General features: G+C 40.5%; 1 protein-coding gene across 2 annotated transcripts in view; it reads left to right on the forward strand.

The window, feature by feature from the left end:
• Positions 1 to 26,049, forward strand: part of Ttc28 (tetratricopeptide repeat domain 28) — a 477,926-nt gene that overhangs the window by 14,474 nt on the left and 437,403 nt on the right. For both annotated transcript variants that reach the window (XM_057763932.1, XM_057763933.1), the window contains exon 2: positions 16,304 to 16,582. In XM_057763932.1, coding sequence (XP_057619915.1) covers positions 16,304 to 16,582 — 279 coding nt within the window. The remainder of the gene's footprint in view (positions 1 to 16,303; positions 16,583 to 26,049) is intronic.

The following is a 26,049-nucleotide window of genomic DNA, read 5'->3' on the forward strand; positions in this document are numbered from 1 at the left end:
ACAACAGCAAGCAAGAAACATGCTAAATGTTTCAATACTTATCCTATCCTATCCTATCCTATCCTAAGGAGTCTTAAGTCTTATATTAGAAATGGCTTGGCTAAGACATGAGAGGAAAGTAACAACTATCTAGTTTTCAATCCCTTCAAAGATCTGAGAAGGAAAATAATATTACTTGAGTAAACAGAAAGTACAGTCAAATTACTTCCAAAAGGTGCAAGAAGTGAAAGAGACAACCAGCTACTTGGGCAATCATCGAAAGTCTCATTTGCAACGTTTGGAAAACCAACTTTGGCTAAGGCCTAGAGTAACTGGCAGACCATTTTCAGAGGCAGGAAAATTTTAAAATCCATTTTACCCTGTCTTGTCAGGGTTTGGCAGTCTTTTTGCTTGCCCATTCTGGACACCATACATTTTGTCAGTGGTCGAGGCAGGCAGTTCTTTGCCCAAAGGCCAGTTTTGAGAAGAAGAAAACAAGCTAAAAGTGGAGTGTCTTTGGTTCTCAACATTGTCTTGGGAATAAGATGGTGCTGCCAGGCACAAACATTTCTCCTGTCAACAGAATCCTAAGTTATTTAAATTTCATATTCTACAGTCCTTTGAAGTAGTTGCAGATTACCTATTTATGTGGAATAATATCCCTGTGCATCTATAGAATCTGATTAGTGGGAGGCTGGAGAGATGGCTCAGAGATTAAGAGCATTGCCTGCTCTTCCAAAGGACCCAAGTTCGATTCCCAGCAACCACATGGTGTCTTACAACCATCTGTAATGAGGTCTGGTGCCCTTTTCTTGCTTGCAGGCATACACAGAGACAGAATATTTTATCATAATAAATAAATATTAAAAAAAAAGAGAATCTGATTTGTGGGTTGGAGAGATGGCTCAGAGGTTAAAAGCACTGGCTGCTCTTCCAGAGGTCCTGAGTTCAATTCCCAGCACCCACATGGTGGCTCACAATTATCTACAACAGGATCTGATGCCCTCTTCTGGCATGCAGGTGTACATGTAGAGAGCACTCATATATAAAATTTAATAAAGTTATTTTTTTAAAGAATCTGATTAGCCGGGCGGTGGTGGCAAAAGCCTTTAATCCCAGCACTCGGGAGGCAGAGGCAGGCGGATCTCTGTGAGTTCGAGACCAGCCTGGTCTACAAGAGCTAGTTCCAGGACAGGCTCCAAAACCACTGAGAAACCCTGTCTCGAAAAACCAAAAAAAACCAACCAACCAAACAAACAAACAAAAAGAATCTAATTAGTCTAACTATAATGAAGAAGGACACTTAAAAGAAATCCACGCTAACTCAGAATTGAGAATAATAGAGGGTTATTTACTTAGGGGTAGACTCACAAGTCACAATCCTCTGCTGGAACAGAGAACAGCAACCAAATCCCACAGCTGGAAAAAGAGAGGCCGTATGCATGCTTTACACCAGCAGTTAGAACTAACATCAAGTAGAAGAGGCCATGCCCAAGTGGGTGGGTAACTTAATGGCTACTGGAGGTAAGAATTCCTAGAGCCCCTCCCCCTTGTGTTTAAATAAGAGTGTTCTAAGCCTAATACCAAATTATGTACAACAAGAACAAATATATCAAGCAAGAAACATGTGATAAATGTTTCAATAATATTCCTATCCTAATGAGTTTAAGTCTTATATAATAAATAACTTGGCCAAGTCATGAGAGGAAAGTAACAACTATCTAGTCTCCAACCCCATCAAAGATCTGAGAAGGAAAATAATATTACATGAGTAAACAGGAAGTGCAATCAAGCAACTTCCAAAAATGTACAACAAATGACAGAGACACCTAAAGTCTCATTTGCAATATTGAAGCAACCAACTTTGGCTAAGGCCTAATGTAACTGACAAACCATTTTCAGAGGCAGGAAATTTTTCAAAACCATCTTAACCTGTCTTGGCAAGATTTCACAGTTTTTCCTTGTGTCTTGCTTGCCCTGTCTGGATCATTGTGCATTTTGTCAGTGGTTGAGGCATGGGCAGTTCTTTGCCCAAAGGCCAGTTTTGCCAAGAAGAAAACAAGCTCCAAGTGGAATGCCTTTGGTGCTCAACCTTCTCTCGGAAATATATATATATATATATATATATATATATATATATATATATATATGTGTGTGTGTGTGTGTGTGGTTTCAATATGCAAGAAAATCTGTCTATTGTGAATCAGTAACTTATTTGAGAGGTTCTTTAAAACCCCTTAGTACCATAAGAATAGCATATAATTCTGCCTACTAGACAAAATCATAAGGGCTTTGTTCCACCTTACTTAAATCTTCTGATTTGTAACATGACTTCTCTGATTTATTTGCATCAGTATGCAATGTACGGGTTTATATAAGGTTAAGTCTATTGCTTTTGGTATAATTGCTATTAATTTCTCCTAAAAAATTAGCACAAGCTCCTTGCCATGGTTCATTGTCTTTCCGTCACTTTTTTATTTCATAACTAGTGAACTATAATCTCTGCTGGGTCTATACCTGCTAATAGACAAAGTCTCAATTTACATTTTATAATTAATTCAGAGACCTTTTTTCCAGAGACCTTTTTCCACATGTTTTTAATTTTTTACTTCATTTATGTGGTAAAAAGATTCATTGTAAGATAATATTGTCCTTCTGTATTAAAATACCTGTAGGAGAAATTCTGAAAGGCAATATGACTATACAATTAAGATTTGGATTCACCCTACCCACGTATGCCTCCTGTAATTTCTCCTCAACAATTGTCAATTCCTTTGTTAATTCTCTGGGGCTATTCAAGTCTTTATCACCATCTAAGGTTTTGTTTAAAGGATTATTAGATCAAATGTTATCCCAACAGCTATTCGTAGACTGGAAATGTCTCCTAACAATCTTTGAAAGTCATTAAGAGTTTGCAAGTGGTCTCTCCTAATTTGTGCCTTTTGTGTTCTAATTTTCTGCAAACCTATTTTATAACCTAGGTAACTGACAGAATCTCCTCTCTGTATTTTTTCAGGAACAATTTGTAATCCCCATTTTGGCAAAACTTTCTTTACTTCTTCAAACATTCTTTCTAAATTATCTATGTTTGAATCAGATAGCAAAATTTCATCCATGTAATGGTAAATTATAGACTTAGAAAATTTCTTAAGTATTATTCCCAAGGGCTGATTTACAAAGTATTGACACAGAGTGGGGCTATTGAGCATTCCTTGTGGAAGGACGGTTCATTGATCGCTCCTAGCAGGGTGAGAATTATTATAAGTAGGCACTGTGAAGGCAAATTTTTCCCTATCCTTTTCTTGTAAAGGTATAGTGAAGAAACAGTCTTTCAAATCAATAAGTTTAAGAGACCATTCCTTTGGTAATAGAGAAGGCAGGGGAATTCCAGATGGTAGAGGGCCCATAGATTGAATTACCTTATTGACAAGTTACCATTCTCCATTTACCAGATTTCTTTTTAACAACAAATACAAGAAAATTCCAAGGGCTGATTGAGTCTTCAATATGGTGAGCATCTAGTTGCTCTTGTACATGCTGTGCTAAAGCCTGCAGCTTTTCTTCAGTTAGTGACCATTGCTTAACCTATATTGGTTTCTCAGTTAACCATTTTAAAGGAAGGGCTGTTGGTACCTCTAAAGGTTTGTTTGTTGCTTTGTGTTCTTGTACAGCCTGAATGGCTGGTGACCTTTGTTTATAGTACCTTATAATATCCTTCCCAGAATTATGAGTTCCTGGGACTGCTGGAATGTTAATCTGGGTATTCCATTGCTGCAGCAGGTCACGACCCCATAAATTTATTGCCGTGTTAGCCACATATGGCCTCAACTTCCCTCTCTGATCTTCTGGCCCTATGCAGTCAACCCATCTCATGCTTTGTTTAACTTGAGATATGGTTCCAAAACCTAGTAATTGAATATCTGCCTCTTGAAGAGGCCAGTTTTGATACCAAGTTTTCCTATGCCTGTTTCCCTGATTCTTGAATCCTGTCCTCAGCATTTAAGGCTGCTTTGTGGCACAGGGGAAAGATTTGTTCATTGTAAAGAACTTGAACCTGTGGGTCAGCATAAGTGCCCTTACCAAGAATTTGATCTTGTGAAGTCTCAAGTCCTTTTGCTTTTCCCTGTTGTTCTAAAATTTTAGCTTCTTCCTTGAAATAATATTTAAACATCAACTGGGGCCCATCGTCCAGGACTGCTGAAACTAACTGAAGCCATTCATGTGTTGTTACCTTAATGCTGGAAGCCCATGACTTTATCATGTCCCTAATAAATGCAGAATGCAAGTCATAAGTTATGACTGCTTGCTTAATTTCTATTAGATCATTCATTCCTCTAGGTATCCTCTACCATCTTTGAGTCCTTTTAGTCCTTTAGAACTTAGTGCTTTGTCAGAGTAGAATACAGGGTAGGAAGCTAAAACCTTGGGTAAGTCATCTCTGAAAGCTACTGACAATGTTGAATCCTGTTTTTGTGCCTTCTTTCCCTGTTCATCAGCTCCAATACTTTCCTCAATCATTTCCAATCTTTTTGCTATTGTCTTTTGTAAAGCCAGAATCTCCTGGCCTGTATATATTTCTACTGATTTTATTGAGGCACCTAGCCCCTGGTCCTCATTCTGCACATGTGATTCCAAGGTCTGAAGCAATGCCCAGCAAAATCCCAGCAAAATTCTTCACAGACCTCGAAAGCATGGTTCTCAACTTCATATGGAAAATCAAAAAACCCAGGATAGCTAAAACAATGCTGTACAATAAAAGAACTTCTGGAGGCATCATAATCCCTGACTTCAAACTCTACTACAGAGGTACTGTACTGAACAAAACCCTATATTGGCATAAGAACAGACAGGAGGACCAATGGAACCTAATAGAACACCCGGATATCAATCCACACATCTTTGAATACCTGATTTTTGACAAGGAAGCAAAAAAAAAAATATCAGATGGAAAAAAGAAAGCATATCTAACAAGCGGTACTGGCATTACTGCATATCAACATGTAGAAGAATGAAATTAGACTCATATCTATCACCATTTACAAAACTCAAGTCCAATTGGATTAAAGACCTCAACAAAAAGCCAGCCACACTGAACCTTATAGAAGAGAAAGTGGGAAGTACACTTGAATGTATTGGCACAGGGAACCACTTCCTAAATATAACTCCAGTAGCACAGACACTGAGAAAAACAATTAATAAATGGGACCTCCTGAAACTGAGAAGCTTCTCTAAAGCAAAGGACAGAGTCAACAAGACAAAATGACAGCCTACAGAATGGAAAAGATCTTCACTAACCCCATATCAGACAGAGGTGTGATCTCCAAAATATACAAAGAACTTAAGAAATTGGACACCAAAAGAACACATAATCTAATAAAAAAAAATGGAGTTCAGACCTAAACAGAGAACTCTCAACAGAGGAATCTAAAATGGCTGAAAGACACTTAAGGAAATGTTCAAATCTTTAGTCATCAGAGAAATGTAAATCAAAACAACTTTGAGATTCCCATCTTACACCTGTAAGAATGGCCAAGATCAAAAACACTGATGACAACTTAGGCTGGAGAGGTTGTGGGGAAAAGGGAACACTTCTGCATTGCTGGTGGGAATGCAAGATGGTACAACTCCTTTGGATGCCAGTGTGGCGATTTCTCAGAAAATTAGGAAACAACCTTCCTCAAGACCCAGTAATACCACTTTTGGGTATATACCCAAAGGATTCTCAGTCATGCCTCAACTATGTTCATAGCAGCTTTGTTTGTCATAGCCAGAACCTGGAAACAACCTAAATGCCCCTTCATTGAAGAATGGATATGGAAAATGTGATACATTTACACAATGTAGTACTATACAGCATAAAAAAGTAATGTCATCTTTAATTTTCCAGGAATTTGGATGGAGCTAGAAAACAAGTGAGGTAACCCAGACCCAGAAAGATAATTATCACATGCACTCACTCACAGGTAGCTTTTAAACATAAAGCAAAGAAAGCCAGCCTACAAACCACAATTCCAGAGAACTTAGACAACAATGAGGACACTAAGAGAGACTTACATAGATCTAATCTACATGGGAAGTAGAAAGTATAAAAAGACAATATCTCCTGAGTAAATTGGAAGCATGGGGACATTTGGGGAGGGTTGAAGGGGGGGGGGGAGAGGCACAGAGGGGAGCAGAGAAAAATGTAGAGCTCAATAAATATCAATAAAAAAAATTCCAGCACAAAAAAAGAGGTTTCCAAGGAGAAGACTTTTGGTAAAGAAAGTGGCTGTTTTCTGTCCTTCTTGAAAAAAGTCTGCCTAGGGCTAAATTGAAGAGTTTTGAGATTTTATAATAGCCTACTATTGACTGTGTCATGTGGTTATTATTGGCCACAGATCGGTAATGAAAAAAAATAAGCTAAGCAGGAAAAATACAAAATGTAGAGTTTGAGAAGAAAAGGTACAGAAGGAATTGTAATATAGCTAAGTGCTGTTCTCAAAGAGATACACAGATCAAAGAAAAGCCGGTGGAGTGATGACCCCAGGTGAGACTCCACCCAGCCATGCTTTCAACTTGTGAAAAGTAATTAAAGAAAATCCTAAGCAGTGAAGGAAACCATTGAAAACAGAAAGCTGATAACAGATGTATTTGAACAAGGGAACCATGTTGAACAGCTTCAGTCCATTATCAAATGATAACAGTATTATGTGCTAGCAGGCCTAAGCCAGTCCTGAGGGCTCAAGTAAGTTACATGAAGATTCACAAATGCCTATGGTTTCTGTTCTAGTTGCAATGCCTTCTACATCTCAGCATACAACTATGGCCTCATGGGGTATATTGTATGATTGGTTGATTAAGGAACATAAGACTACTAGTGTTTCCTTTACTGCTGTTTCTGTACTGTCTGTCACTTTTTGATTCCTGTGACAAAACACAATAAAACAACGTATAAAAAACACATTTTATTTGGGATGCATAGTTCCGGGGGTAATAGAATTCGTGATCACCATGTTGGGATGCATGGCAGCAGGAAGGTGGGCATGGCAGTGGATCAGCAGCTGAGAGCTTACACCTGATCCATAAGCATAGAGGTATATTTTCCTAAAAGGGATAAAACAAACTCTACCCGCCGCCTTAAACATTTCATGAAACGGAGTCAGCTTTGGCTCCAAGCACAAGGCAGCAGGACATCATGCTAGTGTGGATGGGTGGCTGGACTATGCATCCTTGTTGTTGCAATGTAGCAAGGCTGCCAGCCACAGTTGTGGGCGGATGTACCCCAGTAGGATTTCAGACACTGATCAGAGAATCTGGGGTTAATTGCTATGACTTGAAAGGTTAACAATTTTTTCTCTGCATGCTGCCTACTGCCCTGCCCCCTCCCATGCTGGTGGATGAGTTCCCTCTGCCTGCCCTGGGGTCTGCATGCCTCAACTTCTGGTCAAACCTGACTAAGGTTTGGCTCCATGGGTCAGGGGCTCTGGCTAAAGGGCAATGGCCATGTTGTGACACTATAGCCAGATTTCCGTCCACCAGAGCTGTTTTGGTCATTCAGATCCAATGTGTTATAAATATCTGTCATCACTTATAGGGGCTGGCTACAATTATTGGTTAATGTATGAAAAAAGCTACTGTTGGTCTCAAATGTTTCATGCTGGTCTCAAATGTTTCACGCTGGTACTGGATTTTATGTGATGTTTTTTTTTTTTTTATTTTCGAGACAGGGTTTCTCCGTAGCTTTTGGTTCCTGTTCTGGAACTAGCTCTTCTAGATCAGGCTGGCCTCGAACTCACAGAGATCTGCCTGCCTCTGCCTCCCGAGTGCTGGGATTAAAGGTGTTTGCCACCACCGCCTGGTTTATGTGATGTAAATTTAAAGATTTTTTTTGTTATAGTATTTGCATGTTTCTACTCTTATAAAATATTGTAGCCATACAATATATCATATACCACGGAGGGAAACCACAAGAAAGACTTCAGTAAGAGTTTTTATGTTGTCTGAAAAGCGAGAGAGATTTTGGTTTGTCGTCTAAAAAACAAGAGAGATTTTGGTATGTTATCTGGAAAGCGAGGGAGAAAGCAGGAGACTAAAATAATAAAAAGAGAAAAATGGACTAAAGGTATATGAAAAGCTATAAAAGGTCAGACATGGATGTAAACTATGTTTGCTGTGGTTTCTCATCCATGCAAATATTGAAAATGCTTCTTTTGTTTAAAAGTTTTTACTAGCTGAGACAGAAATGGTCTGGCTATTTTCGCTGTCTCTACTGCCCATCACTGCTGTGGCCATATTTATGGGTCTGACTTCAGAAATTTATCACTGAGCTCTGGTTACTAAATTTGGATTAGTAGAAATTTAGATCACTTTTTGGTATAGATAATGTTAAAACTTCTATATGCTTTTTTTTTTTATTAAAAAGGTGGCTCTAGAGTTGGATTATGGGTCTTCCTTTGTTAAACCCATGTTTTATTTACTTAAAATCTATGCATGGGTAATTTTAAAGAAACCATAAAGCATAATTCCATTTTAAATTTGGCATTACCATTTTGCTAGAGTTAAAAAAAAATGGATGCCACATGATTTCACCGCCATCTTGATTAAAGCTGACCATGTGGAGTGGGTCTAACAGATCTCTAAGATAGTTTAGATTGGGATAGATTTTTGCATGATGACTCATGTCCCTTTCTAAAAAGAAAATTTATATATATGGATTTAAAGTTTTAAAATTGCACCTCAGTGTTTTTATACTCAAATGTACCTAGCTCTGCCAGCTAAACTTTGTTTATTTAAGAGTGATAATGGTTATAAAGACATAAATGGGTAATAGGAAACAGCTGAGGTTTACAAATATATGGCAGGACTAGAGTCCCCAAGAATGTGCAGTTACAACAATGGACCTTAGTTTTAGAAATTCCAGTGCCAGGTGATGGTCACCAGAAGTACCAACTACAGTGAAATGGAGCAGGCTAAGATCTAAAAACAGGCTATGTATATGCTGTCGAGGGTGGGACTAAAGAAGTACTTTATTTTTTATATTCTTGATATTGCAGAGAGACATTTAAGAGATTTTATTTTTTTTTTAGAAAAAATTTTAAATTTATAAGGCTGTGAGACAACTATAAAATGTGTTGTATTATGTTTTATATTGTTAATATTTCAGCTTAAAATAAAAGGCTAAAAATTAGGGTCAGAGCCATAAGCACCAAAAACTAACCAGAAACGGAAATGTCTATTTCTTGTTATGCAGAAGACAATGATCTAAGCATTTTGATAGAGGGCTTGGAACAGCATCCAAGCCTATGAATCTCAATCTTTTGGAGGTTGTACAGGGGTAGTCTGGGATCACTTGCATGTCAGATGTTTTAATTAAGATTCACAACATAGGATAAACTGCACTTGTAAAATAACAACAGGAAAAATTCTGTAATGGAAGGATCACCATAACATGAAAAACTATATTAGAAGGTAAAAGCGTTAAAATATTAACTAATGGTTTTAAAATATATTTCTTTGTTCAAGGTCTATCCAGGCTTAAGAATGTATGCTTAGCCTCCTTATCTTTGCTAACTTTGTTGGGTTTAAGCTATTTGGATAAACTGAGTCATAAATTTTTGTATTGACACTAAGAGGTTTGGCCCTCCTTCTGGGGAAATGTTGTTTCTATGTCAACCACTCTGGGGTAATTAGAGATTCAGTGGCCTAATTAATGATAGAGAACAGAACACTCACAGGAAAGCTGGATGTAAACTTGTTCTGAAAGACCCTCAATTTTAAGGGCAGTGGGAGAGATCCCCCAGACTCAATAATCCAGGCCAAGAGATGCAATCAGCAAGAGGTGTCTTTATTGATCACACAGGCGCCTGCGGGTGCGTCAGCAGCTTTCGCCAACTGAGCACCCGGGGCATATTCAAACAGCCATATTTATAGGGAAAAATGATTACCCTCTTATGGGTAGCATAGCACAAGCATTTCATTGGCTCTCAAATTGGATGGCCCCATGTCTATTCTTGAAGTTCCCTGAAAAACCATAAAGCTAGATAGAGCACTCTGCAGCAAGTTGACAGTTTAGACAGAATGCCTTGGGGGGTGGAGTGTCCCTTCCTTAGCCTGGTCAGTGAGTCTGCAACCCATAGATATCATATCCAGTTTCAGCATTGGCTGAGCCGGGGTTCCCAGCTAAATTTCAGCAGAGTTTAACATAGTACGTGGGCACGGGGGTCTTTCAAGTATGGGGGGTCTTTCAGTTCAACTGGTCTCCTTGGCTAACCACCTTACTTTCAGCTCTAACAGGCCCCTAATCATCTTGCTTCTTATCAACAGACTTGATGGCTTTTGTTCCAGAATGGGCCAATACTGTTCGACTGATGGTATTGAGGTTCCAGTATCACCCCCTTGAGACCCTGAGCAACAGGAATTATGATTGAATCCTGTAATTGGTACTTGTGAAGGGGAAAAAATATAGTGCCCAGGGCAGCTTGCTACACACCTGTCAAAATGGGTTCTATAGATCAGCAGGAAAGTAGACCTGAGTCTCAGTTTGCCCTAGGCCAATGCCAGCTCTTAAACTCCCTCCTGTTCCCATTTCACCCTGGGACCTGTTCCTTGCCTTTGCAGGAGACAGCATTAACAGCTAGATATATACTTGTTCTGTGTTTACCCTTGGAATGACTAATTCAGTTTATTAGCTTTAATTCAAAATCATTACAGAGTGTGGAGTTCTAGTCTTGTAAAAGTTGCTAATTTATTATAGACTTAGGAAATACAAGTTAGTTAGTCATCTTTAAAGTACTGATATAATTAGTTACAGGAATAAGCCTTATTTAGTACCCTATATATGTTTTCAAAGTCAAACTTAAAAGAAATAATGTGAAACAAAGTTTGTTTAATTAGACATACCTAGGCAGCCCTCATACTTCATAGATCTGCAGAATATGGCATTTAAAATAATGATTAAAAAGACAAGAGACTCCAAGATCCTAGCAATAACCCAAGGACTCCAAAGAAGATTGAGACACCATGATGTCTCCACCTGAATTACGATGATGCTGACCACTGGACGAGATACCCCAGTGCAATGCCTGCTGCCAGGACCTGGTTCAGACTGTGGACAAACGGTAGGATCTTGGAGAATTGATTGCACCACAAAAGTGGTGAGGTCAGTTTTTCCATGTCCCTCTTCCACAGAAAAAGAAAACTTTCAGAGGCAGGTGGATCTCTGTGAGTTCGAGACCAGCCTGGTCTACAAGAGCTAGTTCCAGGACAGGCTCCAAAACCACAGAGAAACCCTGTCTCGAAAAACCAAAAAAAAGAAAAAGAAAACTTTCACCATATGGGCCTGGCTTAGACAGTAAGTTGACGCTGACCACTGGGCGAGATATTTTTGCCTCCAGTGCTATGGAGACCTGGGTATGACTTATTGTATATGGACTCTGGTCTCTGTCATTTTTAATAGATTCAGAAACTCTGTACTCAGATATACTTTATTTATCCTTCTCAGATCTCTGATAATATTAATGGCTAGGGCAGTTATAATGTCAGCAAAAGGTATCCATATTCTTCCACAAAGCTATAGCCAACTTGTTAGCTCATTCTAAAGCTAAAGCTACTATACATTATTCTCTGGACAGATTATATATATATACACACACACATACATACATACACACACACATACACATTCTTCTAACCAAAATCTGTAGTTTTCGCTAGGATTCAAAGGTATAAATCTATTCCTTCTGTTTACAGACATCTGTTATCTGCTCTTTTTCTAAATTTTAACTTTTGGTCCTAGTTTAAACTTATCTCAGTAGGCTTCCACTTGGCTGGCAGATGCATCTAAACATCAGTTGCCGACTACAACCTGCTCTGAAGTCAGCAAGCCCTGGACTTCCTGAAAGCTGATGTGACCCAGTCCAGCTGATATGATTGCTACCTGTCCCTTCAACAAAGTCTGCCCCATTGCCTAAATTTCCTCCCTATCTTTGGCTAGCCTTTCATCCAGTTTGGGCCTGGATGACAATGCCCCAATGTCAGCTTGAAGTAGTTGAGGAAAGGAACTCGTCCCATGCTTCCTGCCTAAAATAGGTTGAAAGACTAAGACAAAGGGGAACTCCCTGGCATGTGGGACAAGATAACTAACTACCTATAGTGCCTGTTGATATACCAGAAAAATAGGTCCAGAGTTGTCAATTTATTGATTTAAATAGTTCCATACCTCTTTAAAACCTTTCGGTGCTTGTGAAAGAGGAAATGTAGGAGCCAGCCATGATAAGATATATATGAAAAGATCACCCAAAGGAAGTTCTTTACTTCCAACAATTATCACCTGCCAGTGTAGGACTCAGCCATTGATAAGTTTAATGGAGGCCTGGGTCTCAGTAGTTTGCCCTGAAGCAATACCTGTTTGTAGGAAGAACCACAAACTGAGATTACCTGAGCACCACCCAAGAACAGACCATCAAAGGAAATGCTGTAGATAGGATCACCTGTCAGCACACACTCACCAGGATACCCCTAGACAAATGTCAGCCAATCAGGGGACCTGAACCTCAGAAGCCCCTCACCCCCATCTTTACCACAATAAAAACCCAATTCTAACTGAGCTCGGTGCCCTCCGTTTATTCCAATATGTTGGACATGTGGAGAGACCGAGTTTGTAAAATTGCATAAAATAAAGGCTCTTTGCTTTACATACGGGACTCAGTGTCCTTGTTGGCTTTTGGGGAAATTTCGTGTATTTGGGCATAACAGGAGGCAGAGGCAGGCAGATCTCTGAGTTCAAGCCCAGCCTGCTCTACAGAGAGTTCCAGGACAGCTAAGACTACATAGAATGCTGAGAACTTACTGAAAAGTTTTTGAGACCCAATAAATCTCTCTGCCAATACAATAATCTGAATCAGACCAGATCAAACCGAATTAAAAAAGGCCTAGGCTTAATGGATACTAACACTCAAGTGGCCTTCCAGGCCCTCAGAGAGGAGATGGGAAAGGAAGACCAGGATATCATGTCTTTGTTCTATGGGGGGCAGTTTAAATACCTGAGGTAGTGACTTGAGCATCTCTGGGAAGGGGGTTACCGGTTGGCAGGCTTTCTCAGAGGTGGAGTCTGGACAGAAGCCACTCCTGGGGGAGGGGGCTTGGGATGGAGCTTTACACTCAAACTAAAAGACCCCCAGTGCTGGGGAGACTCTCAAGTCTCGGGATAACACAACCCCCTCAATAACTCACGAGAGACCGTCCTTGCTGCAATCACACGAGGCTTTAATGATGAGATGAGACGGGAACCAGTGCACTGGGGCCGAGACTCAGAACCCACGCAGGGGGAGAGTTCGACCCAGAGTGACCAGGAGAACTGATTTTTTTTTTTTTTTTTTTTTTTTTTTTTTGGTTTTTCGAGACAGGGTTTCTCTGTGGCTTTGGAGCCTGTCCTGGAACTAGCTCTGTAGACCAGGCTGGTCTCGAACTCACAGAGATCCACCTGTCTCTGCCTCCCGAGTGCTGGGATTAGAGGCGTGCGCCACCATCGCCCGGCTCAGGAGAACTGATTTTTAAGGGAAGAAACCACAGCCCAGTGATCCGGAATTTGCAGGGAGTGTGTCACAGAAAATTCTGAAAATACCAGTGAAGATCACAAGGGGGCAACTCCCTGCCTCTCAGGACCACTCCCAAGGTCATAATCAGCTAGTTCCTAAAACACAGTACAATGACAATCACAAGGGGGAAACTCCCTGCTTCTCAAGATTATTCTCGGGGGGCTGGAGAGATGGCTCAGAGGTTAAGAGCATTTCCTGCTCTTCCAAAGGTCCTGAGTTCAATTCCCAGCAACCACATGGTGGCTCACAACCATCTGTAAGGAGGTCTGGTGCCCTCTTCTGGCCTGTAGGCATACACACAGACAGAATATTGTATACATAATAAATAAATAAATAAATAAATATTTAAAAAAAAGATTATTCTCAAGATTACAATCTAACTTTATCTTCAGCTAAATCCTAGACTTTTTTTTTTAATATTTATTTATTTATTATGTATACAATATTCTGTCTGTGTGTATGCCTGAAGGCCAGAAGAGGGCGCCAGACCTCTTTACAGATGGTTGTGAGCCACCATGTGGTTGCTGGGAATTGAACTCAGGACCTTTGGGAGAGCAGGCAATGCTCTTAACCACTGAGCCATCTCTCCAGCCCCCTAAATCCTAGACTTTTGATTCTTCTCTTCCTGCTTGGATTTTTGGCTATTTTCTTCCTGCTGGGTGTGTGTGTGTGTGTGTGTGTGTGTGTGTGTGTGTGTGTGTGTGTGAAACCTGGATTTATCCAGGGCTTTCTTTGGGGATACCCGGAGTTATCCAGGTCTTTCAAAACATTACAGACTCTTTGGATATATGGATGCCAGGGGCTGAGGTAAAGCCTTAACCCAAACATTACAGACTCTTTGGATATAGGGGTGCCAGGGGTGGAGTAACACTTCAAAGCAAATATTCCAGACTCTTTGGGTATAGGGGTGCCAGGGGTGGGGTGACACTTCAAAGCAAATATTCCAGACTCTTTGGGTATAGGGGTGCCAGGGTGTGGGGTGACATCAGCTACATCTTGAGTCCAGAGCACAGGAAGAGACAACACTCAAAATGGCATGAGGCTTTGAGACTTCAAAGCCTGTCATGGTGATGTACTTCTCCAACAAAGCTGGACCTCCTGGAGGTTTCTAGATGGTGTGACCAACAGAGACCAAGTGTTCAAATGCATTGACCTGTGTCCTGTGGGGAACATTCTCACTCAGCATTTCATTCCTTGATCTGCATAGGTTCCTAGCCATGTCATGCTGCAAAATGCATGTAGTTCAAAGTTTCCAAAACTCCTATAGTTTTTCACAGCCCCAACACTGTTTAACATTCTCCTTTAAAATGAGTAATGCTGCACAGGTGTGTGAGTTCACACGGGTCCGTTAAATGAAGACTCAGAGACACATGAGAATGAACTTCAGCTCTGTGGCTGCAGCGGGCTCAGTCTCTGTGAACTGAAGCACTTTCCCTTTGCCTCTTGGCATCCTTATTTTCCCCTAAGTTTACACTTAACTAGTAGATTTCCTTATCTCAAAACAAACTGAATGAAGTTTCCAAAACCACAATGCCAGGTGCAAAAACCTGATTCATGAGGTACCACGGTTTTCTGGGTTTTCTCTAAACCAAGTTTTGCATAGGCTTTGTGTCCGTGGGAAACTCTCAGACAATATTCACACAGGGCAACAAAAGGTGTCTGTAACACAAATGATGGATTGGGAGCTGAGTGAAAACTCTAAAGCTAGGTCAGGTATAGGCCAGCAGGGTTTCATGTCTAGTGGAGGTTGCTTGCTAACCCTCTGACTCCAGGCGGGCATGAATTTCTGCCACAGTCTCTTTTTTCTTTCTTTTTCTTTTTCTTTTTTGGTGGAAGGTCACAAGATTGGGGGTGGACTTGGGAGGGCTGGAAAGTGAGTTTGATTGGTATGCATAATATGAAATTCCCAGATAATGAATACAAATATTATGTTGGAAAGAAATTAAAAAAAATAAAGTCTCTTCTGATTCTCAATGCAGCCTCTTAATTGTAATCTATAAAATAAGGAAAGTACATATTTCCAAAATGTGATAGCCTGCTGGGTATGGTGGCACACACCTTTAATCCTAGCACTCAGGAGGGAGAGACAGGTAGAGCTCTGTGAATTCAAGGCCAGCAAAGGGTAGAGAGATCATATCTTAAAAACCAATTCTGGCCTGGCGGTAGTGGCGCACGCCTTTAATCCCAGCACTCGGGAGGCAGAGGCAGGCGGATCTCTGTGAGTTCGAGACCAGCCTGGTGTACAAGAGCTAGTTCCAGGACAGGCTCCAAAACCACAGAGAAACCCTGTCTCGAAAAACCAAAACCAAACCAAAACAAAACAAAAAAAAACCAATTCTGTTTCTGTATTTAGCCATCTTGCTGTGGGGATCCTGTCTCTGCCTCTTGAATATGAAGATTACTGGTGGCTACTACACCTGCCAAGGTTTACATGGGTTTTAGAGATCCCAGCTCCAGGCTTCTTGCTTCCATGGCAAGTGTGTTATCCACTGAGTTATATTCCCCTTCCTGTATATGTCCATTTAAGGAACTGTACGCTGTTTCAAGGACAAAAGTCAATTTAGAGAAGCAGAATTGGTTAACTCCAGATTCAGAAAGAGACCTTGCTGTTGTCATTTATAGCGTTATAAATGATAACACTTGTCTCAGTGAATAAAGTGGAGAGAGTTCAAGGTGGATACCTGCGTTAGCTTCAGGCCCCAGGAATCTGTATGGACTGTTTGAACTTATGACAGTTTCTTTGTTTGTAGATTCCTCTCTTTGGTGCTAAGACTATTGTCCAGAGAAGTCCTGATGAACCAGCACTGAGCAAAGCTGAATTTGTTGAGAAAGTCCGTCAGAGTAACCAGGCCTGTCATGATGGAGACTTCCACACAGCTATTGTTTTGTATAATGAAGCCCTGGCAGTTGATCCTCAGAACTGCATTTTATATAGCAATAGATCTGCAGCCTACATGAAAACCCAGCAGTACCACAAGGCATTGGATGATGCAATCAAAGCCCGACTCCTCAATCCCAAATGGCCAAAGGTAGCAGTTTTATTTACTTTCACAGAAGCATCTATTTTCATATTTTAGGATAACATTTCATTGATTCAGTACAGATATTCATTCATAGAATCAATACTGCCACAAAATCTAAAATGATCAAAAACCAGCAACCACCTTCCTTTTAATGGTTTTGTAAGTGTGTCTTCTGTCCATGTTTAATTCTTTCCCCGATTGTTTTAGATTTTGGTTTATCTTTTTGCTGAATTACAGGATCCATTCAGGTTTTAGATACCTTTTTTCATACAAATGTTTAAATGTGGTAGCGTGATTGTATTTATCTCCTTCAATTTAAAATGAACAAACTTAGCCATGTATTGGTACATACCTTTAGTCCCAACACTTGGGAGGCAGAGATAGGCGCATCGCTGAGTTGTAGGCCAGCCTGGTCTCTCTTACACAGAAACCCTGTCCTAACCATCCCCGACACCACCACCCCCTGCAAAAAAAGAAGAATAATTTAATCAGGGAATTGTCAGCTAAAAAAAAATCATAATTATATTCTTTTAAGTATTGCATGGTACAAGTTGGTGATTTTATTTTTTATAAAGATGCTTTTTAACTTAATGATAGCATTACATTATTATAGATGTATAAAATATGATATATATGTATCCTAAGTTGAAAATAATTTAAGTGAAAAATAAATAAGCTGGGTATGGTGGTCTGTACATCACCCAGCATTCAGGAGGCTAAGGTAGGAGGATCTTGAGTTTAAGGTTATTGTTTTAATAAAAACAAAACATAATACACATTCAAAACATAACCTACCAAATATTATAGCTTAGTTTAGTCTACCTATAATGTGCTCCGTGTACTTAGTCTGGAAGTTAGACAAAATTGTTTAACACAAGCTGGGTATGGTGTTCAAGTTTGTAATTCTAGCACTCAAAAAGGAAGATTTCATGTATGAGGCTAGCATGGCCTGCATAGAAAGTTTTCTAAGACATCCTGGGCTTTATAGCAAGCCTTGTGTTAAAAACAAACAGATGATGACATTTATGGGTAGAGATGGCAGTTGTGACTATGGAGGATAAAATTGGGGCTTATAATCCTAGAGGAGCCTGAAGTCCTGAGTTAATGTGAACCTGAGTTGACCAGGTACACATATTTTTCACAGAGAATAGAGGGAACAGATATTTTTGGCTGAACTCAGTCCCAGATATTTCCACCAATTTGATTAAAAGTTGACCTATGAAATTCGAAGGGTTGCCTTTTCCTCAGATGGTTTGAAATCAAAGAGGCACAATTGATACAAAAAGACAAAGCAGCCAGAAAAGGAGATTGTTTGGAGTTGCTGGCTGGTGGTTTCCACCCAGCAAGAAACTCTGGGGATGTTGACATCTCTAAATGCTACATGTCTCCTGCCTGATCCTGACCACAGTACTCAGTGTTGGGCACATCAACATTTAGGAGGTTCTAAGAGGGTACCTACTTTTTTTTTTTTTTTTTTTGGTTTTTCGAGACAGGGTTTCTCTGTGGTTTTTGGAGCCTGTCCTGGAACTAGCTCTGTAGACCAGGCTGGTCTCGAACTCACAGAGATCCGCCTGCCTCTGCCTCCCGAGTGCTGGGATTAAAGGCGTGTGCCACCACCGCCCGGTGAGGGTACCTACTTTTGAACCTTTCTAAATACCGACATGTTGGTAGCTTCATATCCATTGAGTTTGATCCACTGACAGGGTCTTTCTTTGTATTAGGAAATAAAACTTTTTGTATCTGAGACTTAGAGATAGCAAACAGAGTGAGGCTGTATCTGGCCACTGCAGAGGAATTTCTACTCTATTTCTCATGCTGTGCTGCCTACAAGATGTTGACCTTTCTATTCACTGAGGGCCACCAAAGCTGTGTTGTTTCTGTGACTTCTCTCTGGATTCTGCCTTTCACAGCTTCTTAAAACTTTTTTTGGCCGGGTGGTGGTGGCACATGACTTTAATCCCAGCACTCGGGAGGCAGAGGCAGGCGGATCTCTGTGAGTTCGAGACCAGCCTGGTCTACAAGAGCTAGTTCCAGGACAGGCTCCAAAACCACAGAGAAACCCTGTCTCGAAAAACCAAAAAAAAAAAAAAAAACAAAACAAAAAAAAAAAAACACCTTTTTTTTCTTTAAGGTTTATTTATGTATACAGAGTTCTGCCTGCATATTTGCCTGCAGGTCAGAAGAAGGCACCAGATCTCATTATAGATGGTTGCAGCCACCATGTGGTTGTTGGGAATTGAACTTAGGACTTCTGGAAGAGCAGCAGTCAGTGCTCTTATCCTCTGAGCCATCTCTCCAGCCCCTGTGATAACTTCCTACAGTGTCATTGTAATTCTGTTACCAACGCTCAGGGTCAGGGCCAGGTGTTTCCAGATTGTTGGCTTTTTGTTCAATAGTGAAATAAAAGCCCACACAGATTTCACAGTAACTTATTACTTTATTTTAAACAAAACAGTAGACTACATCAGAACACACTGCTAGAGAGCAGTGGGCCACATGAGTGAAGATCCTCAAGGCTTCAGGTTATTGCCTCTGGCTTATTTTTTATGAGGTCCTGGTTACTAAGGGACATAGTTTTGGTGGTCTCTGTTTTGATCCATTGGTTAGGTCATATCATAATTTTTCTCCTACACATTTCCCTTTCCCCAGTATATCAGATTTTAGGCATATGCATGCCCATTTATATATAAACATAAGATTATAAATAGGGGATTTTTCGTGAAAGTTCCCTTTGGGGACAGCTTGCTTTACTATGAATGTATCCAAATAGGCCACATTAGTCTGCCTGGACATCAGGAGAGTAAGAATGAATAGTACAGGACTTTTTTTTCCCCCCGAGACAGGGTTTCTCATTAACTTTGGAGTCTGTCCTGGAACTAGCTCTTGTAGACCAGGCTGGCATCGAGCTTACAGAGATTGCCTGCTTCTGCCTCCCGAGTACTGGGATTAAAGACATGTGCTACCACTGCCCAGCTAGTATAGGACTTTTAAAACAGTACTTCCAATCTTGGCTTACCAGCAAAGGAGTTACTAGAACAATGCACCAAACATCCAGTTTGACTGCAGTAGTGAGGAGGGCTTGTAACTGGAATGTAGTAAGTCTGACCTCAGAGAACCATCCGTGCATCTTCAGCCTGTGCAAGTGAGGCTCAGTGGGAGAAGATTCCATTCATGAAACTTTGTCCACTTTCAAAGTCTCTGTTGAACTTCTAGCTATTTTGATATGCAAATGTAGTTTCTGATGTCATTTCGGTAATAAAAGTATATCCCTTCTTTCAGTCGTTAAGTTTACACTTCCTTACCTGGGAAGTAACTGCTGCTTGGCATAATGCCCTTATTTGGGGCAATGGTGGATACGGTTTAAAGTTCCTCTGTTATAGTCAGAATTGCTTTGATCTTGGCAAGTGCCTGTGACCAGTAAGACAGATTTTTTTCTTTTTAATTTATTATTTGTGTGTGTATGCATGTTCTTGTATGTCATTCACATGTGTAGAGGTCAGAGGATTATTGTAGAGTCAGTTCTATCAGCACAGAAGTATAACTCTTACCTCAAAGAAGATAAGGGATAGTTTATTTTAAAGCCAAATATAAGTGATAATAGCTTAAGAACAAATACCACATTCTAATAAGGTAGCAATTTCATGAACATTCTATACTAACAGAATAAAGAAAATTATAAATCAAGACCTTTTTTTTTTTTCCAGTACAACAGTGAGGACACTGGGTAGGTAAGTTCTAGCAAAGCAGGAGAGTTCTGCTGTAGACCTCAGATGCTGTCTGATGGTGCTCTTAGACCTTTTGTCTAAGGGGTCTTGATCATGTTTCTTTGCCAGTTAAAATGTTAAAAGGCAGGAAAAATGGTCCTGAAGCTGAAAACCCAGCCTCCTCTCCAGGACAGGGGTTTTAAGTCTTTGGAGGTCTTCCTATCCTACTTTAGGGTTGGGCAGTTTGAAGAGAGACAGGGTGGTTGATTGGTTCACAACTGTTGTGCATATGTGCTTGAACTTGGTGGGCCCTACTGACTGGAGAAAATTCACAAGTATTTTGTTTTAAACTGCCAGCCTTTTGTTCCAGATCAAGAGGGAGAGGAAGAAGCCAGTTATCTTTGAAGTTCACCATCTTTATCACCTACTCTCTGCTCTTCTCCCTATCTGTCTACCTACCTCCTACTCCCTCACTTTCATTGGTGGAAACTAGGATTTTGTTAAGCTAAGATACCCCAAGGGGTTTTATCTGTGATGTTGGGTCCAACACAGAAGTGAGCAAGGAATGGCTATTTAGGGGCCTGAAAAAATAGAAAAGAAAAGAAAAGAAAGAAAGAAAAAGAAAAAAAAGCAATTATAAAAGGTATTTATTAAAGATAAATTGTAACCAGGAGGCCGGGCGGTGGTGGCGCACGCCTTTAATCCCAGCACTTGGGAGGCAGAGGCAGGCGGATCTCTGTGAGTTCGAGACCAGCCTGGTCTACAAGAGCTAGTTCCAGGATAGGCTCCAAAACCACAGAGAAACCCTGTCTCGAAAAACCAAAAAAAAAAAAAAAAAAAAAAAAAAAAAAAAAATTGTAACCAGGATGTGTAGCTACTACTCCGACCTCTACATCATCACTGAAGTTTTAATTAGCTGGAAAGTTTGTGCTCAGATTCTTTCTGGGAATTTGTTTTTGTAGTTCTCTCCTTCCGCCTTTATGTGGATTCCTCGAAATGAATTCAGTTCTTTAGGTATGTGCTTTAGTAAGACAAATTTTCAAGAAATTATGTGGTGGAAGTCTTAACTGCAGGTGAATCAGAGGCCTATGTCAGGTCTGAAAGAAACTCAGGACAAGTGACTAACTTGTGCCTATTATTGTACCAAAGCCCCTGCTGGCCTCCAGGCTTACTCAGTACCCATGGCTCCTCTCAGCTCTTCTTACCTCACCCCTACCCCTACTCCACCTCAAGATCTCTCTTCCCCCAGCTTCTCATTCCTATGTAACTTTGTCATTCTTGCCATATACCGTCTTGGCCCCCTGCTGTGGAACAATGGTCTTGTACCCTGTAATGATTTTTACTTGTATTTTAATAAAATGCTGATTGGCTAGTAGCCAGGCAAGAAGTGTAGGTGGGGTGACCAGGCAGGGGGTGACCAGGCAGGAAGTATAGGCAGGGCAATGAAAACAGGAGAGTTCTGGGAATAAGTCTTCAGTCATCACAGAGGAAGTCAGACACAGAGGAAGCAAGATGAGAATGCCTTGCTGATGAAAGGTACCAAGTCATGTGACTAGAACAGACAAAAATTATGGGCTAATATAAGTTATGAGTTAATAAGAAGCCTGAGCTGATAGGCCAACTAGTTTATAATTAATGTAGACCTCTGTGTGTTCTTTGGAACGGCTGCGGGACCAGGTGGGACAGAAAACTCTGGCAACAGCTCCCTCTCGGTCCTCTTTTCTGCTTTGGATTTTTCCAGATGCTTCTGGCTGTACTTTCCATGATGTCTACAGTTAAAACCTTCCTTTCAACTATACCATGGAGTGCTCATGTCCTTTCTTTATACAGTATGTATGGAGAATCAGTTATCTCTTCTTCCACTTGGTGGAGGCAGGGTCTCACTGGTTCTGTGGTGTTAGTGTTGGGTATTCTAGGATAGCCATGGACTTCTGGTGATTCTCCTGTCTTTGCCTCCCAGTGTGCTGTGGGATTGTTGGGATTACAGTCTTACCCAGCAGGGATGAAGGCTTCTCTGTAGCTGGATAGATGGTGCCCAGCTCTAGTCTTCTCTGGCACACACACAGTAGCAGATAGTGAAAGGATAAAAAGCTGTAAAAAGGGTATCTGTGGTGGGCCCTGCCAAAGTATTTCCTCCGAGAGAATGTACAGTGTGCAACAGAATTATTGCAAGGGGTTTATTGAGGGAGGGGAGAGTGAAAGAGTAGAAGGCCTTCTTGGAGTGGGCACACGAGAGAGACAGACAGACAGGAAAGCACGAGGAGCAAGAGCAAGAGAGGGAACTAATGATCAGGTCCTTTTAAGAGGAGTGCACATCATGTAGTTGAAGGTGGAAAGGGAGTCACCTGGCAGAAGGTGATGAAGTAGCTGCCTTGGTGGTACTCTTCTTGGACATCCCATTGCTGCCCTGGGTCCACAGGACTCAATACTACCCTCGCCCTGGGATTAGTGGGGTGGATGTTGGGGTGGGCCAACACATAACCCTGGTTCTGGACCTGGGTAGTTGCAGGGTTGGTCAGCCTGCCAGTTCTCCCCAGTGTTTACCACCAGAGTGGACTCTCCAGCACTGTCCTGGCTAGTTCACTCCTTGAATCAATGGATAGGGGCAGGACCAGTTCTCAGACTTCGTGTTCTCAGGGTCAGTTTTCCTACACCTACACTTTCAGGGCCATCTCTACTGTGCTGCCTAGGTGAGGTCTAGGGGCCACTCTCCTATGTGGCTCAGCCTGCTTTCTTATAGAACCTAGGACCATTAGCCCAGGGATGGCACTATACACAATGGGCTTCACTTTCCTGAAGCACAATTAATAAAAACTCAGAGGCAGATATTGGGGTTCAACCTGAAGACCAGAAAAATCAAAGCAGCCAGCAATTGACTTACCTCACTCTCAGTCTGAAAATGGCGATCCTGCCTCCAGGAACCTCAGAATGAGATTGAGACTGAGATTGAGAGCTGTCTGCTCCTGTTTTATAATCCTGTCTAGTTCTGAGATATAGGTTGTACACCACTACAGCCTGGTTTCTGTTTCAAGCTAGTGTGACTCCTGGGATCCGCAGGCAAGATTTATTTATTAAAATACAAATGAAATGCCACTACACTCTCCCCAATAAATCATTAAGAAAATGCCTTCCAGCAGACTCTTAGGGAGACATTTTCTTTTTTTTTTTTTTTGGTTTTTCGAGACAGGGTTTCTCTGTGGTTTTGGAGCCTGTCCTGGAACTAGCTCTTGTAGACCAGGCTGGTCTCGAACTCCCAGAGATCCGCCTGCCTTTGAGACATTTTCTTGATTGAGTTTCTCTCCTTTCAGATAACTCTACTGTGTCAAGTTGACCTAAAACTAGCTAGCATACACATCTAGGCTAGTTCCAATTTCTGGACCAAGAGGGAATTATTTTATTTATTTGTTTGTTTATTGTTTTTTGAGACAGGGTTTTTCTATGTAGCTCTGGCTGTCCTAGAATTTACTTTGCAGACCAGGCTGGCTCAGACTCAGAAATTAATCTACCTTTGCCTACCGAGTACTGGTATTAAAGGCATGCACTACCATGCCCAGCTTTTAAGTCTTTTCTTTTTTGAAAATTTTAGAATTGAATGAAAATACAACATATATAGACCCGTAGGGCACAATTAAGGCAGTCCTAACCGGCAAGTTCATAGCACCAAGTTCCTAAATAGGATGCAATAAAATAAAAGAAGTTATAGACCAATATCTCTGATGAATATAGATAAAAAATTCTCAACAAAATTCTTGCAAACTGAATTCAATGAGACTCAAAAATGATTCATAATGATCAAGTTGGCTTCATCCCAGTGACACAGGGATTGTTCAACATACGCTAATCAGTAAATACGCTAATCAGTAATCTGCCACATAAACTGAAAGACAAAGTCACATGATCATCTCATTAGATGAAGAAAACGCTTTTGATAAAATTCAGCATCCCTTCATGATAAGACCAGGAGTATGAGGGGCATACCCCAGTGTAATAAAGATAATTTATAGTAACCTGTAGCCAACATCACCCTAAGATAGATAGAAACTCAAAGCATTTTCATTTCAGCCAAAAAGAAAAGGATGTTCACTCTCTCCATACCTTTTCAATATAATATTTGAAGTATTTTTTAAAATTTTATGTTGATGTTTATCCTGCATGTATGTGTGAGGGTGCCATATTCCCTGGAACTCAGACAAGTATGAGTTGCCATGTGGTGGCTGAGAATTGAACCTGGTCCTCTCAAAAAGCAGCCAGTGCTCTTAACTGCTGAGCCATCTCTCCAGCCTCACTGAAGTCTTTTGTAAAAAAACAACAACAACAACAACAAAAACTATTTAACTTTATTTTATGTGCATTTGTGCAAGGGTGTCAGGCCCCCTGGAACTGAAGTTACAGACAGCTGTGAGCTGCCATGTGGATGCTGGAAATTGAACCTGGGTTCTCTGGAAGAGTAGTCAGTGCTAGTAACCACTGAGCCATCTGTCCAGTGAAGTCTTAACTAGAGTAATAAGTATTTCATTTCTTAAAAAAGAAAACCACTCAATATTATTTTGAAATAGACGTATTGTGATTAAAATCTATTAAGCAGGGTTGGAGAGATGGCTCAGTGGTTAAGAGCACTGGCTGCTCTTCCAGAAGTCCTGAGTTAATTCCGAGCAACCACATGATGGCTCACAACCATCTATAATGAGATCTGGTGCCCTCTTCTGCCCTGCAGGCCTACATATAGGCAAAATATTGTATACATAATAAACAAACAAATAAATCTTTAAAAAAGAATCTATTAAAAAAATAACTCAAAGTTTGTCAACATTTTGACCTGTTTTAGTCTTTGTATCAGGTACTTGATACATCATATATGCATTATACAAATATAGAAACCATACAAGTGTAATCTGTGTATTGTTTACAAGTGTACATGTTCATGATCTGTTAATAGGATTATGCCAAGTAACAGATTTACTTGAAAATCATGACAGAGTAGGTGTTCATGCAGTGATACCTGTAGAATCAATAAATCATTGATAATTTTCTAAATCAGTGATACCTATAATTTAATAAAATCATTGAATTTTGTTTATTGATGTCATGCTCCTGCTTCTTGACATTTCAGAATTTAATAATTATTTATTATTATTTCCTTCCTTAAATATTTCTATTAGTTATTTAGGCTTTACTAAATCAACATGCTTTTTTTTATTCATTGATCATATTTTTTTGCTATTGTTTTATTATTATTATTATTATTATTATTATTTTTAAATTTATTTATTTATTCTGTATACAGTATTGTCTGCATGTATGCCTGAAGGCCAGAAGAGGGCACCAGACCCCATTACAGATGGTTGTGAGCCACCATGTGGTTGCTGGGAATTGAACTCAGGACCTTTGGAAGAGCAGGCAGTGCTCTTAACCTCTGAGCCATCTCTCCAGCCCCTATTATTATTATTATTTTCGAGACAGGGTTTCTCCGTAGCTTTTGGTTCCTGTCCTGGAACTAGCTCTTCTAGACCAGGCTGGCCTCTAACTCACAGAGATCCGCCTGCCTCTGTCTCCCGAGTGCTGGGATTAAAGGCGTGTGCCACCACCGCCCGGCTGTTGTTTTGTTTTTGTTTATTTGAGATGGGGGTCTCACCATGGCTGTCCTAGAGCTCTCTATATACACCAGGCTGGCTTTAAACTCACAGAGGTTCTGCTATCTCTGCCTCCCAAGTGCTGGGATAAGAGTTGAGCATTACTAATCTGGCTTGTTAGTCTGTCTTTATACTGCTT

Source organism: Chionomys nivalis, chromosome 3, assembly GCF_950005125.1.
Source record: "Chionomys nivalis chromosome 3, mChiNiv1.1, whole genome shotgun sequence".
Taxonomy (NCBI): domain Eukaryota; kingdom Metazoa; phylum Chordata; class Mammalia; order Rodentia; family Cricetidae; genus Chionomys; species Chionomys nivalis.